Here is a 13,098-nt window from a genome sequence, read left to right as displayed (position 1 = left end):
TGGGCCTGCCCTCTTTTCCGGTCTGCCAGCCCCGCCGCCCGCTCAGCCCCAAGCGGCCGCAAGAGGAAGACACCGCGCAGCCGCACCTGTCCAGGCAGCGCTGGTCCACGTCCGACGGCTGCCACTCGGCGTTCGGGAAGGCCCGTGCAAAGTGTGCGGCATGCTGTCCGGAGCCCGAGGCCACTTCGAGCACGCGAACGCCGCGCTGGGCAGGATCCACATACTGGCGGAGCACGCACAGGATGGGTTCCTTGTTTCGCTCAGCAGCCGCAGCCACCATCATCGCGGCGGAGGGGCCAGCCCAGTTTGGGATGCGCGCGGGGCACCACGGGAACTGTAGTCCAGCTCTTGCGCGGAGCACTACGGGAGTTGTGGTCGTACGGACAACCGCCTTCAGCAGTATAGCTGTCAGGTGGCCTCTCAACTCCTAAAAGGATCGGCACCCGCAAGAGACTGATTCCGGCGGGTGGGTTTGGCGGTGACTTCGTACAGGGAACAAGGTTCGAGTAAAGGCTGTCGTCTCCTGGAGTCTTTCAATTTCGCTTTGTTTTCAGCATGTTGGTCACTTTGAACATTCATTTATTGCGTTTGCCCCTCATCTTTTTAGGAGTGGCGTTCAGATTGCAAGGCATTCAGAGATAAACAGGGAAGAAAAAGAAAAACGAACATGCGCCGCCCGGGAATCGAACCCGGGTCGCAAGAATGGGAATCTTGCATGATACCACTACACCAGCGGCGCTGTTGAGTAAAGTGCTGGTCTGTACGACATACGAATTGTGTCGCAAGCATGCTCAAGTAACAGTACCGCGCATGCGTCTTTTCTATTGTGCGCTGACTGTTGACAAGACTTTGCTGGACGTGATATCCCACCGGGTCCCAGAGTGTTGCTGGCGTCCGTGGGAAGCGAGAAAATCTGGGTGCCGAAGATTTATAGACAGCCAAGATTTGGTTGTGCGCTATGGAAACCACAGCAGTTGCGATCTCTTGGAAGCTTGAGACCGCGGTCGGGTCCTGAGGCTCAACGAACCAAGCCCTGTGAGCGTGGACGTTGTGGGTGGTAACTGAATGGAGCTTGAGGAACCCAGACTCCTCTGATCTGGGACATCTGGAGCTCAGATGAGCTTTGTGTGACGCTGAGGCGGCTAGCAACAGCTCGAGGTCCACGGATAGGATAGCAGGAGGCAGTCAGTGATCAGTGAACTGAAATTCGAAGCAACGAGTGCACGGACTAGGATATTCCTCTGATGGTCACCTTGCGTGGGGGTTTGAAGACGTCCATTTCTCACAGGGACTGTCTGAGAAAAATGTCCGAGACGCCCATGCCTGGTTGCCAGCAGCTAGTTCAAGGACTGCATAGGCTGCTCTGTCCCAAACTACATCATGCCGCTCAGGGCTAAGCATGGTTCCTGTTTGCGGTTGCGACTGAAGTATCTATTCCAGTCAGCCGTAGTGGCCAGGATTGTGAGTGTAGTTAAACTATGTGTCAAGGCTCAAGGATGGGACATAGGGCAGCCACTCTAGAAACCCCACTGAAAAGTTGTCAGTCCAGACTCAGGAAGAATCCTGAAGTCCAGCCCCTCACTCACTCTGAGCAGTCCCCTAACAGGTGGTTCTGAATGACTGGTATTGGAGGTGACCTTGACTGGGACTGAGCCAGGCTCTCCCTTTTACTCACTCCTCAACCTCTGTTTACCTGGCTTACTTTTTCCATAGATTATTCATGGAATTTTTTTTTTGACTTTTGGATGGGCGTGTGAACGTCTTCCATTTGTCCAAGTTCAGGAAAGGTTGAGGATGATTATTCATTCTCTTCATCAAAGTACAACACTGTTCTAACACACACACACACACACACACACACACACACACACACACACACGCCTCAAAGAGAGCCCCAGGAAGAGCCTGTGGCAGCCAGGGAGCTACTTAAATTTTAACTGGGGCCTGGCGGTGGTGGTGCTTCGGAGGCTGGTCTACAGAAGGAGTTCCAGGACAGCCAGGGATACACAGAGAAACCCTGTCTGAAAAAGAAAACAAGACAAAGAATCAACATTAATTCTTAAAACATAGTGGCACAGCACGCACACCTTTAGCCTCAGCACACAGAGAAACTCTGTCTTGAAAAACAAGCAACAAGGCCCTTGGTTCCGTCCCCAGCTCCAAAAAAAAAAAAAACAAAAAACAAAAAACAAAAAACAAAAAAAAAACAAAAAAAAAAAAAAAGAAAGAAAACCAAGCAAATCAGGGAAATATGGAGACTGATGACAGTCCATTGATCTTCCTGCTTCCCCTTCCCCACAGGGAGGCTGCTTGGGAGAACAAAGCTCAACAAAATGTTTAAGGAGTTCTTGGCCTCTACTGAATACCCTACTGTGGGAGTCACTGCTCTGGCCTCGCCAACACTTTCCCTAAGTACTGAGGTCAGTAGTTGGCATGGATGCCATCAGACAGGAGCAGACATACCATCAGACAGGAGCAGACAGATGCCATCAGACAGGAGCAGACAGATGCCATCAGACAGGAGTGGGAGGCTTTCCTTGCAGTTGTCCTGTGTGGGCCCCTGCTTCCTGGAGATCCTGAGCACTTGATGCTGGCCTGTAAGATGAACTCACCAGCCATGGCAAAGCAGTTGTTGAGGCTGGGTTCCTGTTAAGATCAGAAGTACAGGCTCCTGAAGCTGATGCTGGCTTTTCCAAATGAATTTATTTTTATTACCAAATTATCAGGGGCCTTGAGAGCCTCAGGTCTTAGATTTTTGGATTGTGTTAGGAACATAAATTACTCTGGTCCTTCCACACTCTCCTACCCTTGGCCTCTCTCCAGACCTGTCTGTCTGGGGTTAGGCTTGGAGGCGGGGCTTGGGCAATACTTGATGAGCAGGTGTGCGCCTCTATATTTCTCCCTTAGAGGCGCAGGTGTCTTTGTCTCACAGACTGGACTGAGCAGGACTCTCCTTTCCTTAGCCCAGTCCCATGTGTTTATGGTTAGGTTACCCCTCTGAGTTCAAGGCCCCTGAGGTTTCTCTCCAGCCCTTGCCCTTGTCCTTCTTGCCTCTGTGTGCCCTCTCTGGTTACTGTAACAAACAAGTTCATTTTGTTATAGTTCTGGAGACCAGGAGACCAGAAGTCCAAAACAAAGGTCTTGGCCACTGGGCTGTGACTCCAGTCTCTGCTTTTTTTTTTTTAGACTTTTAAATTGCACATGGTCTTTTATTAGCTTTAGCATAGATTTCTTTCTAATTAAATTCTTCTTTTTAAAGATTTATTATATAGAAGTACACTGTGGCTGTCTTCAGCTGCACCAGGAGAGGGGATCTGATCTCACTTCAGGTGGTCATGAGCCACCATGTGGTTGCTGGGATTTGAACTCAGAACTTTTGGAAGAACAGTCCGTGCTCTTTTTTTTTTTTAATTTATTTAATACTTAATAATAATTCTTTGGTTTCCGGGCAAACATCCCCCTCCCCCCTCCCCCAGTCCGTGCTCTTAACTGCTGAGCCATCTCTCCAGCCCTCTGCTTTATTTTCACATCGACTCTTCTGTGTCCAGATCCACTGTGTCTTTCTCTGAGAAGGGCATAGTCAGGGCATGAAGGCTTCATCCAGGGCATCTCCAGTTCTAGTTGTGATCTCTCATTTCCCTCACACCCTCAGACTGTAGGCTTCCCAACTGACATTCTACCAAGGTTACATCCTCGGGTGGCCTAGGATCACCGCATCTTTACTGTCGAGCTCAACCCTCAACAGGCTATCTGCCCCTCCAGCATGTCTTTCCACCTCCTCAGCTTCCTGCTCCATAGAGACCACTAGACTCCCACCTCTATCTCCACCCCCACCCCCTGCCCCACATCCCAGCCTCAGAACAAGCCCTACCTGGAAGGCCTTCTAAGGCCTTCGGAACCCAGCCCTGGACTTCTGCTGCAGCTATTGTGAGCACTTCTTGCCCTCTAGCTCTGGCCACCGATTATTCAAGCAAAGACTGAGTTTGTCCATTGATGAGTTTGTATGGGCTTTAGGCCTTTGGTAGTAGCTAGTTTGGGGTTGCACAAACTTTATAGGGGGACCTGCTGCAAGGGAGCTCCTGTCAGTGTATGGATGCATACTCTCCACACCTTGTATACCTACTTCCCTTACTGTGCTTCATTCTGACCCAGCTGATCCTTCCTGCCCCTCGCTGGGGCAGTGGTGGTGCATGCCTTTGCTCCCTGTATTGGGGAGGCAGAATCAGATGGGTCTCTGTGAGTTCAAGGCCAGCCTGCTCTACAGATCTAGTCCAGGACAGCCAGGGTTGGTTACAATGAGGAAACCCTGTCTCAAAGCAAAAGAAAAGAAAACAAAACAAAACAAGCAAACAAAAAAACCAACCAACCAAACTATCATGAGCTCCCAGGATCCATCCTGTCCTGCCTTCCTACCATGCATGAGTGATTTAACAGCATGCTCAAGGCTGAGTCAGGCCACAGTGGCCTTGGAGGGAAAGGTTAGTGAGGGCGGGTCAGGCATTGTGGAAGTGGGAAGGGACAAATTTAGCCAGGAAGTGGCCCTTTCTTTCAGTACATGTCCGGGCCTTAACTCTCTCTTTCCCACTCACCTTGGCAGCCACAGGCGTGGTACGGAGTTATTTCCTGGAAATTGAAACATTTCCTCCTGGATGGGGGGAAGCTCTAAGACTCAGGAAGTTAAGGAAATTTGAAACTTGTGAAGCTCAGGAAAGCCTCCATGTTCCTGTCCCAAAGGCTGTATGACCAGGAGCCCACTGCTGGGAGAGAGGAGATTTAAGTAGACCTTTTTTTTTTTTTCGGAGCTGGGGAGCTGGGGACCGAACCCGGGGCCTTGCGCTTCCTAGGCAAGCGCTCTACCACTGAGCTAAATCCCCAACCCCTTAAGTAGACTCTTAGTAAGGTTGGGAAAGGAGCTCCAGCAATCCCGTGCTCATGAGCTGTCACCTACACTGTGGTGGGCTTTTTGGTGACACAGCGAAAGAGTCACCCATGCTCCAGTAAATACCTGCACCTCACTGGCTCACCAACTACACTTGGGTGGGATTCTCTCGTTGGTCTGTCGCTGTTGCCTTGTCTCAGGTGAAAAGACATTTCTCAGGCCTCCCTAGTACATGTCACACACTGAAGAGCCTTTTATTCTCCAGTCCTGCTCTGGATAATGTACGGCCCAAGGTCCTGGGCCAAAAGACGAATGAAGGTTGGCCACCTGGAATAGAAGTCCTTGGAGTTCCGCTAGCAAACCACACCGGTGTTTTCGGATACCCTGAGACTGAGGTGGATCAGCTACCCACCGTCACCCCTTCCTCACTGTTTATCTTGCTTACGTGGTCCAAGACTTGACCGATCTGCCTTCCCCAGTCCCTAGTGCCAGCAGTCCGACCCTCGTCAAATATGGCACTAGGAATCTTAAGGCCAGGTGGCAGTGGCACAAGTCTTGGCAGATACAGTTCAAGACTTCACATTACAATGCCCAGCAAAGCATTTCATATGGGTCATTAAGGAGAACTGGGGAGTAGGGCTGCTTCCGCTCTTGCTGGGGTTCTTCCTCCTTCCAATCTGTTCTGGGAAATCCTGTGACTCTCCTCACAGACACGATTGATTTCAGCTTCCCCAGTAGTTGGGAAAGGGGGGGCACCTCCAGGAAGGCTCAGAACATAACCTTGAGGAGAGGTTACTACTTTAGGGTTCGGGGTACCCCTTGAGGTCTCTATATTCTCCTGGTCTTCCTCCAGTCCCACGGGACTTCATAGCTACTTAAAACACATCTCTTTCGTCTTAGAGCACTCATTCTAAAGCACACCTAACACCAACACAGGTGATTCCCATCAATCCAAGCTTGTCTAGGCACTTGGCTGAGGGGTCTCAAATATGAACTGGAATACTGTTGCTTTTAGAGATTGTTCACACACACCACGCTCTCACTCACGCTCTCACACACACTCCATTCTAGAGATAGTGTACTCCTTGGTGAGCGCACCCCTCCCCTGGCTCAAACTTAGTGTCTTTTGCCAATTTTCTAAAGAGTTGAGAAGACTGCCAAGTGGGCGCAGCTCCTTTAAGGGCAGGGGGCGTGTGTGGGTCGCTCCGCCCATCTTTGCCCGTCCTCCCTCCTTAAAGGGGCCGTGGCTCTGAGACTGCAAAGTGAAGCTGGTGGAGGGTGCCTGATCTGGCTGCTGCCAGGGGCGGGCGGGACGGCGCACCATGTACACTCTCACCAAGGGGCCCAGCAAGCTGGTCGCGCAGCGCCGCACAGGTGCGCAGGGCGGGCGGGCAGGCGGGACGTCCTGACCGCTGGCCCCCGGCGGCTGACAGCGCCCTCCGCCCTGGCCCGCAGGTGCCACACAGCAGCAGGTGGAGAGCAGGCTTGGCGAGCTCCTGAAATGCCGGCAGCCGGTGCCGCCGACCGCGCTACCCACGCGCGAGCAGCCCTCTGCACAGCCTCAGGGACCCTGGCCCCTTGCAAGGTGAGTGGGGCCGCCGGGCACGAGGGTGACCTTGGAGAAGGTTGATGGGGACCACGCGTCCAGGCGGGCAGGGGGCGGGGCGCAGGCAGCTCGCGCACTCCTGCTCCGAGGCTACTTCTGGGCCCAGCTGGCTTGCGGGGACCCTGGTGGCCACGTGGGGCCTTGCGGGCTTCTGATCGCTCCCGCCTGTCAAGGACTACAAGTACCGGAGACCGAGGGACCTGGCGACCTTGGGCCGCTAACTTGGACCCCTTGGGAAGTGGTCCAGGTCAAAGTTGGGAAAAGTTGCCCAAGGCCCTGGCCTTCAAGGACTTCAGGCCCTGTCCTTGCAGACCAGAAGAAGTGCACGTGTTCCCTGCTGGTCTTATCACGTCCTTGCGCTTCACTAACACTCTGAGGCACTGCAGCCCTCAGAGTTTCCGAGGCTGTGGGTCTCAACAGTTTCCTGATTTTCCTAACCCACAGTGTGCCCCGGGAAGTTCAGCCCCATCTACTTTGGATTTTAGCCAGTGTGACCTGGAAGTGATCCCACAATATCAAGGCTGAACCTTTTACTTCTTTAGCTTAATGTACGTTTTTCTGTATCCGTAGACGCTCCTGGTCTCTACAGGCATGTAGGCGCCTGGGCTCAAGACTCTAGTAGAAGTGGCATGTGAATGGGTTAAGGGCCTTTGGCCCTCAGAGAGAGCTGCAAGTTGAAGAAACAATCTCTCAAGGGAGGCCAAGACTAGCCTCTGCTGGGGGGATGGGGGGTCGTTGTGGCTGGGTCCACCCCTCTTAGCTCTCAGGTACTGGGCTTCAGAAGCTATAGGTGGGAGACACCTGTGTGGCCTGTGTTTGCCCTAGGGGGGCATCCTGATGACACTGGTGTATATCCTTATTGTCATGCATCTCTGGGAGAACTCTGTGGTGCAGATGTATAACCGCAAAGTGGTCACCAGACAGGAAGTTTGGAGCTGGAGTGTCCTTGGTGACCGGCCTATCTCTTTACCTAGGAAACCACCTTTTTTTTTTTTTTTTTTGTTGTTGTTCTTTTTTTCGGAGCTGGGGACCGAACCCAGGGCCTTGCGCTTCCTAGGCAAGCGCTCTACCACTGAGCTAAATCCCCAACCCCGGAAACCACCTTTTTAAGTCCTCATAGTTAGGGGACAAGGATAGGTTTGTGGCAGTATTGGGGGGCAGGAGGAGAACAAGGAAGTAACATTCTCCAGAATGCTAAGTTGCAAAGGGACACCACATTCCGTACTCTAAACGGGCTCCAGTAGGCTAAACTGGTGTGAAGGCCGGGAGTCAGCAGCAGCAGCCAGGTAGAGCACCTGAAGCCTGAAAGATTGATTTCCTGACCTTCTGAGTTCTGGGAACTAAGGAGCTAGGACAAGGTTCCTTCTCTACTTCCTCTGAGGTTGCCCTTTCCTGGTCCCTGGGCTGGGGATTCCCATCTCCCATAGGACCTCCACGTGTAATTCTACATCTAGCCCTGTGTCTTTTCAAGGCCACCCTTCCCAGTCACCCCTGTCCATCGTCTTCCCTGTCTTGTCTTCCTTGGAGCCTTTCTTCCGCTACCATCTCCTTCTGACCAGCTCTAGCAAGAGGGAACGCAGGAGGCACTGGTCATCCTCCTGCTGGCGTGGGGCAAAAATCTCGAAGCTTTCAACCCACTAAATAGCTAGGTATGGGTGCTGCCGGTTATGATGACCAGGCCTGTGCCTCTGACATATTTTCTCCTGGCAAGAGACAGATGGGAGAGACTTGAGATGAGACCATGTGATCACATGCCCCACTGAGAGCAGATAGGGACAATGTTCAGGGACCCCTGGGCAAAAGAAACTTGGGACAAAGTCAAAGTTTGTAAGCATTGGGGTCAGAATACTGCCAAATCCTGGAATTGATTTTGAATCTCGATGTCCTTCACTGTGTGGCACAGACAGGGGGATTCTTCTCCCAGGCTGAAAGATGAGTGACCAGGCACCTTGAGGGGGTAGAAGAGTACATGAGAGGAGGTCTATGGGGCACTATGGCCTGGTGCTGCAGCAGGCGATGGCCCTAGGAGCAGGTACAGGTGCACTCTGGGATTAGTGCCCTTTCCCCTACAGAGCCTTGTCTTATATAACCATGGCTTCTAAGCAGAAACTGGGCAGGGCTTAGCTCTGGGTGTGTAGCCCTTGCCCTCTGGGGCCCCATTCCATTCCAGCTCCTGGGCCACCACCTTAATCCACTACTATTCACAGCCCCTGGCTGGGATTTCCTTCCTTTTTTTTTTTTTTTTTTTTTTTTTAAAGAATCAACGTAAGCCAATGTAAGGTGTGTAGTAGCACACTGACTTACATTACATCCTGGTACTTAGGAAGGTTGCTGTGAGCCTAGACCCTCCCGCAATAAAACAAAAACACAGAAGGACTCAATATCCAATCCTAATGCTTTCACTGAGTTTCAACCCTTTTGGGGTGGAGGTGGTTGCAGGCAAGGTGGGGGTGGATTTCCACTAAGAATGCCATTACGCCCTCTAGTTCAGCAAAAAAGCACAGGACCTCAGTGGGTATGGGAGGAGTCCTGCCTCCTCTGGTCCCCACTGGCACACCTAAGATTTTCTGTAACCACCAGACCTGGCCAGCCCTGGGGCTGGCAGGACCCTGTGCCCCTCAAGACCCTCCTCTTTATTTTAGTGCCCCTCTCACCTGAGGAGGAACCCAGAGCGGCGTGGGGCACCTGAGCCCAGGAAGGCGAGCAGGCCTGCCGGGACCGCGAGTGCCTGGCGGAGTGGCAGGTGCAGCCCAGGACTCCGGCTCCCACCTCCTACTGTAGGTGCGGCCCCATTCCCTCCGTGGCTCCACCCCAGGCTTCTTGTGCACAGGGCTTGGTCCAGTTGCCGCCAGTCTACAGGGATAGCACATTCCTGCCCTGCCCCTGGCCTGTGCTTGGCCTCACCCCTAGATAGAGAGTACAGTACAGGGCTATGGGGTGGGGGTGGGGCGTCTCATTCAAGTAGTCATTTTCTCTTGCCTTGAGGAGTGGGTCAGGCCTAAGGTCATGTTCTTCCCACTCAGAGACAGCCTAGCATTTTGTGCTCATCTCCCTGGGGCCTGGGGGCAGCCAGGGAGAGGGAAGGGTAAATGCTGATCCATCCTTGTTTGGTCTGTTTTCCGGCAGTGGGGGTATCATTGAGGTGTCTGGGATCTGTGGGGCATCTCTAGAAGTGGGGGCTTGACGGGTGGGGACAGATGGCATAAAGTTCTGATCATGTTGAGGTCTGACCCAGGCTACTGGAAGCCTGCCTGGTGGGAGTGGGAGTACAGAGGAGGCCTTGCTGGGAGCCCTGCTGAAGGTCTGGGTACAGAGCTGACTGGGCTCATTCTGACTTGCAATCATTCACCTTCCCTGGGCCCAGAGATAATACAGCTGAGCTGCAGGAAGCTCAGGGTCTGCAACAGAGAGGCCTTGTCCCGAAGCAGCAAAGGGCAGCTGCTCTGGTTAAGGAAGGGTCTAGTTTGGGTCTGGGCCTGTCCAGGTGCAGTGGGTATGTACAGAGGTCGCTCCTGAACCCTGCACAGTAGTTCCTGAACATGGCAGGTGCCAACTTTATCTGTCTCCTACCCTCCCACAGTCCGGGGCCAAGGCTTGTGTTCAATCGAGTGAATGGCCGGAGGCCCCTCACCACCTCCCCATCCCTCGAGGGGACCCAAGAGACCTACACAGTGGCCCACGAGGAGAACGTCCGATTTGTGTCCGAAGGTAGTAGGGGACCAGGGGGTATGGCTCAAGCCACAGAATCCCAGTAGTGTGGACCTGACTCTGCCCTGTCCTTCCCCTTAGCAGCTCAGGGGCCAGACTTTTCCATGGCTCTCTACCTAGTTATGTCCATTCCTTGAGCTGGGCTGGAGTCCAAGGTGGTCCCCAGGCTCTGGGGTGGGAGGGATACCAGGGACACAGTACATTCTAACTGTCCTTTCCCCCCACAGCCTGGCAGCAGGTAGAGCGACAGCTGGATGGCTGCCCTGCCGATGACGGTGGCCCACGGCCTGTGCAGTATGTGGAGAGCACTCCTGATCCCCGGCTACAGAGTGAGCCTTCCCCCATTCCCCGAATCCCCAGAGAATACTCTATACCAGGTAGCCCCAGGTAGTTGGGGAAGGAGGTCTTGGGCCAGATTCCCCTGTTTTCCATTGAGTGCTAAGCTCGGAGTCCAGATTAGGGGCTATGATCTGCTAGAGGGCAGAGGCACTGACCATCTCGGTAAGCAGCATCACCACCCGGCATTTATTCTACCCACAGACTTTGTACCTATTGACCTGGATGAGTGGTGGGCACAGCAGTTCCTGGCTAAAATCACCAACTGTTCCTAACAGCTGTCCGGGAAGGAATGTTGCCATAGTGGACCCTTTGCCAGAAGAGGACCATGGTGCGCTGGTCCACCTTGTGGCTTGGCTGGGTACCGGCCACACCTGAAGTGCCAACATTTGGACTTTTGCACCTGTTGTTCCCTTGGCTTGGCTGTCCCAAGATGCCAGAGTCAGGGGTCAAACCTATCTAACCTCAGTCCTGCTCACTGTGCCCAGGGACAAGCCCCTGGGGCTGGCAGGGAGGAGTTCAGGCTAATAAAGTTGATAAACTGCCCATTTGGGTATCGGTGATTGGTGAATGCCGGGGGGCTGTGTGTTGGGGTCACCTGTCTACTTCTAGTTTTCAGTCTCCACCTCTAGCCTCCCCTAACACTCTGATACTCAGAATTGAACTGAGGGTCTCACACAGGCTAGGTATCCGTTCTACTACTGACCTATTGATCTACATCCTCAGTCTTCTGTTTACTTCTACTTCCTCCTCCTCTTCTTTTGAAACAGCATCTCAGTGTGTAATCCTGGCTGCCTACAATTTGCTATATAGACCAGGCTGACCTTGAGTCCACAGAGACCCACCTACCTCTGCCTCCTAAGTGCTGGGAATAAAGACATGTGCCACCAGACTGCAACTTTTGATCCTCCTGCCTCCCCAGTAGTTGGGATTATAAGCTGGCTTGCAGCATCTTCTCCTAAATCACATCCTCTCCTGAGCTAGCAGGAGTTAAGTTTTGTCCAGCTCTCTCTGTTTTTAGTTTCCAGACAGGTAGCTGGCTGACCTGGAGCTCACAGAGTGCTGGGATTAACAGGCATGCCTCACTGTGCTGGGCTAACCAGGGTGATGGGGCCCTTGGCCGGCTCACTTTGGAAATATGTCGTCCCAAGATGTCCCTTCTGAATCCGCTACCTCTTTTTCTCCACAATTGACAAGACACCAAAGTCAGACCCCAAGACCCAGGCAGTACTGGCTAGGGGTGTAGGAATGAGTTTGCTTTCTCTGCCAATTAAAGAATTAAAAGGCAGACATTGGGCTGGAGAGATTGTTCAGCAGTTAAGAGCACTGACTGCTCTTCCAGAGGCCCTGAGTTCAATTCCCAGCAACCACATGGTGGCTCACAACCATCTGTAATGGGATCTGATGCCCTCTTCTGGTGTGTATGAAAACAGCTACAGTGTACACATATAAAAAAAATAAATCTTTTTTTAAAAAAATGCAGAAATCTTGGTGATAGCTGAGAAATCAAGGTCCCCTCTTGGGGATCTTAAGTTTCACTAATATAAGGATTTTTTTTTAAATTTTTTATTTACGGGCTGGAGAGATGGCTCAGTGGTTAAGAGCACCAACTGCTCTTCCAGAGGTTCTGAGTTCAATTCCCAGCAACCACATGGTGGCTTACAACCATCTGTAATAAGATCTGATGCCCTCTTCTGGTGTGTCTGAAGACAGCTACAACGTATATAATAAATAAATAAGCCTTTAAAAAATTTTTTTATTTACTTTATATATGTGAGTATACTGTCAGACACACCAGAAGAGGGTTGAATCCTACTGAATCCCATTACAGATTGCTGGGAATTGAACTCAGGACCTCTCTCGAAGAGTAGTCAGAGCTCTTAACTGCTGAGTCATCCCTCCAGCCCTAATAAAAGGATTTTAAAGGCCAGGCAGGAGGATCTCTTCAGTTAGATACTCTGTCTCGAAAGGAAGGAGAGAAAGAGAGAAAGAGAATGGTCACAAGTGAGCTCAAGGACAAAAACAGACTGAAATAGACGTTTGAGAATTTATTAGCCTTTGAAAGGAAAACCCCAGGGCAGGCAACTGTAAAAGTCTAAACTGCCTTGGGGGAAGGAAGAGAAGGAAGAACAAAAGCTTTGCTCTTTCAGTTAAGGTCAGCCACCTTGCAGAACACATATGTAGGGGGGGTGGTTGGCCCAGGCTTTTATCCCTGAACTGCAGAGGCTGATGCTTTGAGTTCAAAGCTATCCTGGTCTCCGTGGCAAGTTCTAGGACAGCCAGGATTAAATAGATCCAGTCTTAAAAAAAAAAAAAAAAGTTGAAAAAGCAAGGAATCCACTATATTAGTTAACAGGATTAACCCTCAAGGGAGGAGACAAGTGTATGTCTCCACTTGGAGGCAGAGTACAAAGAACTTAACTGGAAGAGAATCCTAGCCCTAGACTGCAGGACCTACTCAACCCTGTAGGCCTGGCTGTGGTATACTGGGGAAAATGTCTCAAAGGTCTTTGGGTATGTGTTAAACCTGTGGTGACTGTAGTTATCTGAAAGCTGCACCCCAGTGGGC

The 13,098-nt window shown here is 51.9% G+C and overlaps 2 protein-coding genes and 1 non-coding gene across 14 annotated transcripts in view; 1 reads left to right on the top strand and 2 right to left on the bottom strand.

Moving 5' to 3' along the window:
• The window catches only part of Mettl26 (methyltransferase like 26), a 54,450-nt gene extending 48,603 nt beyond the window's left edge, over nt 1-5,847 (bottom strand). For 7 of the 9 annotated variants that reach the window (XM_063268931.1, XM_063268929.1, XM_063268932.1 and 4 more), the window contains exon 1: nt 87-5,847. In XM_063268931.1, the coding sequence (XP_063125001.1) occupies nt 87-283 (197 nt within the window). In that variant the 5' untranslated portion in view covers nt 284-5,847. The remainder of the gene's footprint in view (nt 1-86) is intronic. The other 2 variants (NM_001399589.1, NM_001037188.2) reach the window with 2 other exon arrangements.
• Nucleotides 669-739, bottom strand: Trnag-ccc5 (transfer RNA glycine (anticodon CCC) 5). Its single transcript has one exon. It is a non-coding gene; the product is annotated as a tRNA-Gly (tRNA).
• Nucleotides 5,848-6,098: 251 nt separating the features above from the next.
• Mcrip2 (MAPK regulated co-repressor interacting protein 2) lies at nt 6,099-11,076 on the top strand. Of its 4 annotated transcripts, none has more exons than XM_039086832.2 (5): nt 6,099-6,253; nt 6,335-6,464; nt 10,066-10,193; nt 10,421-10,522; nt 10,808-11,075. In XM_039086832.2, the coding sequence occupies exons 1-5, from the start codon at nt 6,202-6,204 to the stop codon at nt 10,831-10,833; spliced, it is 438 nt and encodes a 145-aa protein (XP_038942760.1). In that variant the 5' UTR covers nt 6,099-6,201; the 3' UTR covers nt 10,834-11,075. The 4 variants fall into 4 exon arrangements, with proteins under 4 accessions (XP_038942760.1, NP_001102945.1, XP_063125912.1 ...); NM_001109475.1 differs by having other exon boundaries at nt 6,137-6,253; nt 10,734-11,076; XM_063269842.1 differs by lacking the exon at nt 6,099-6,253 and adding an exon at nt 9,128-9,228 and having other exon boundaries at nt 10,734-11,075.
• The last annotated feature ends 2,022 nt before the right edge of the window (nt 11,077-13,098 follow it).

This window comes from Rattus norvegicus, chromosome 10 (assembly GCF_036323735.1).
Source record: "Rattus norvegicus strain BN/NHsdMcwi chromosome 10, GRCr8, whole genome shotgun sequence".
NCBI lineage: Eukaryota > Metazoa > Chordata > Mammalia > Rodentia > Muridae > Rattus > Rattus norvegicus.
This window is presented reverse-complemented; position numbering and strand designations above follow the sequence as displayed.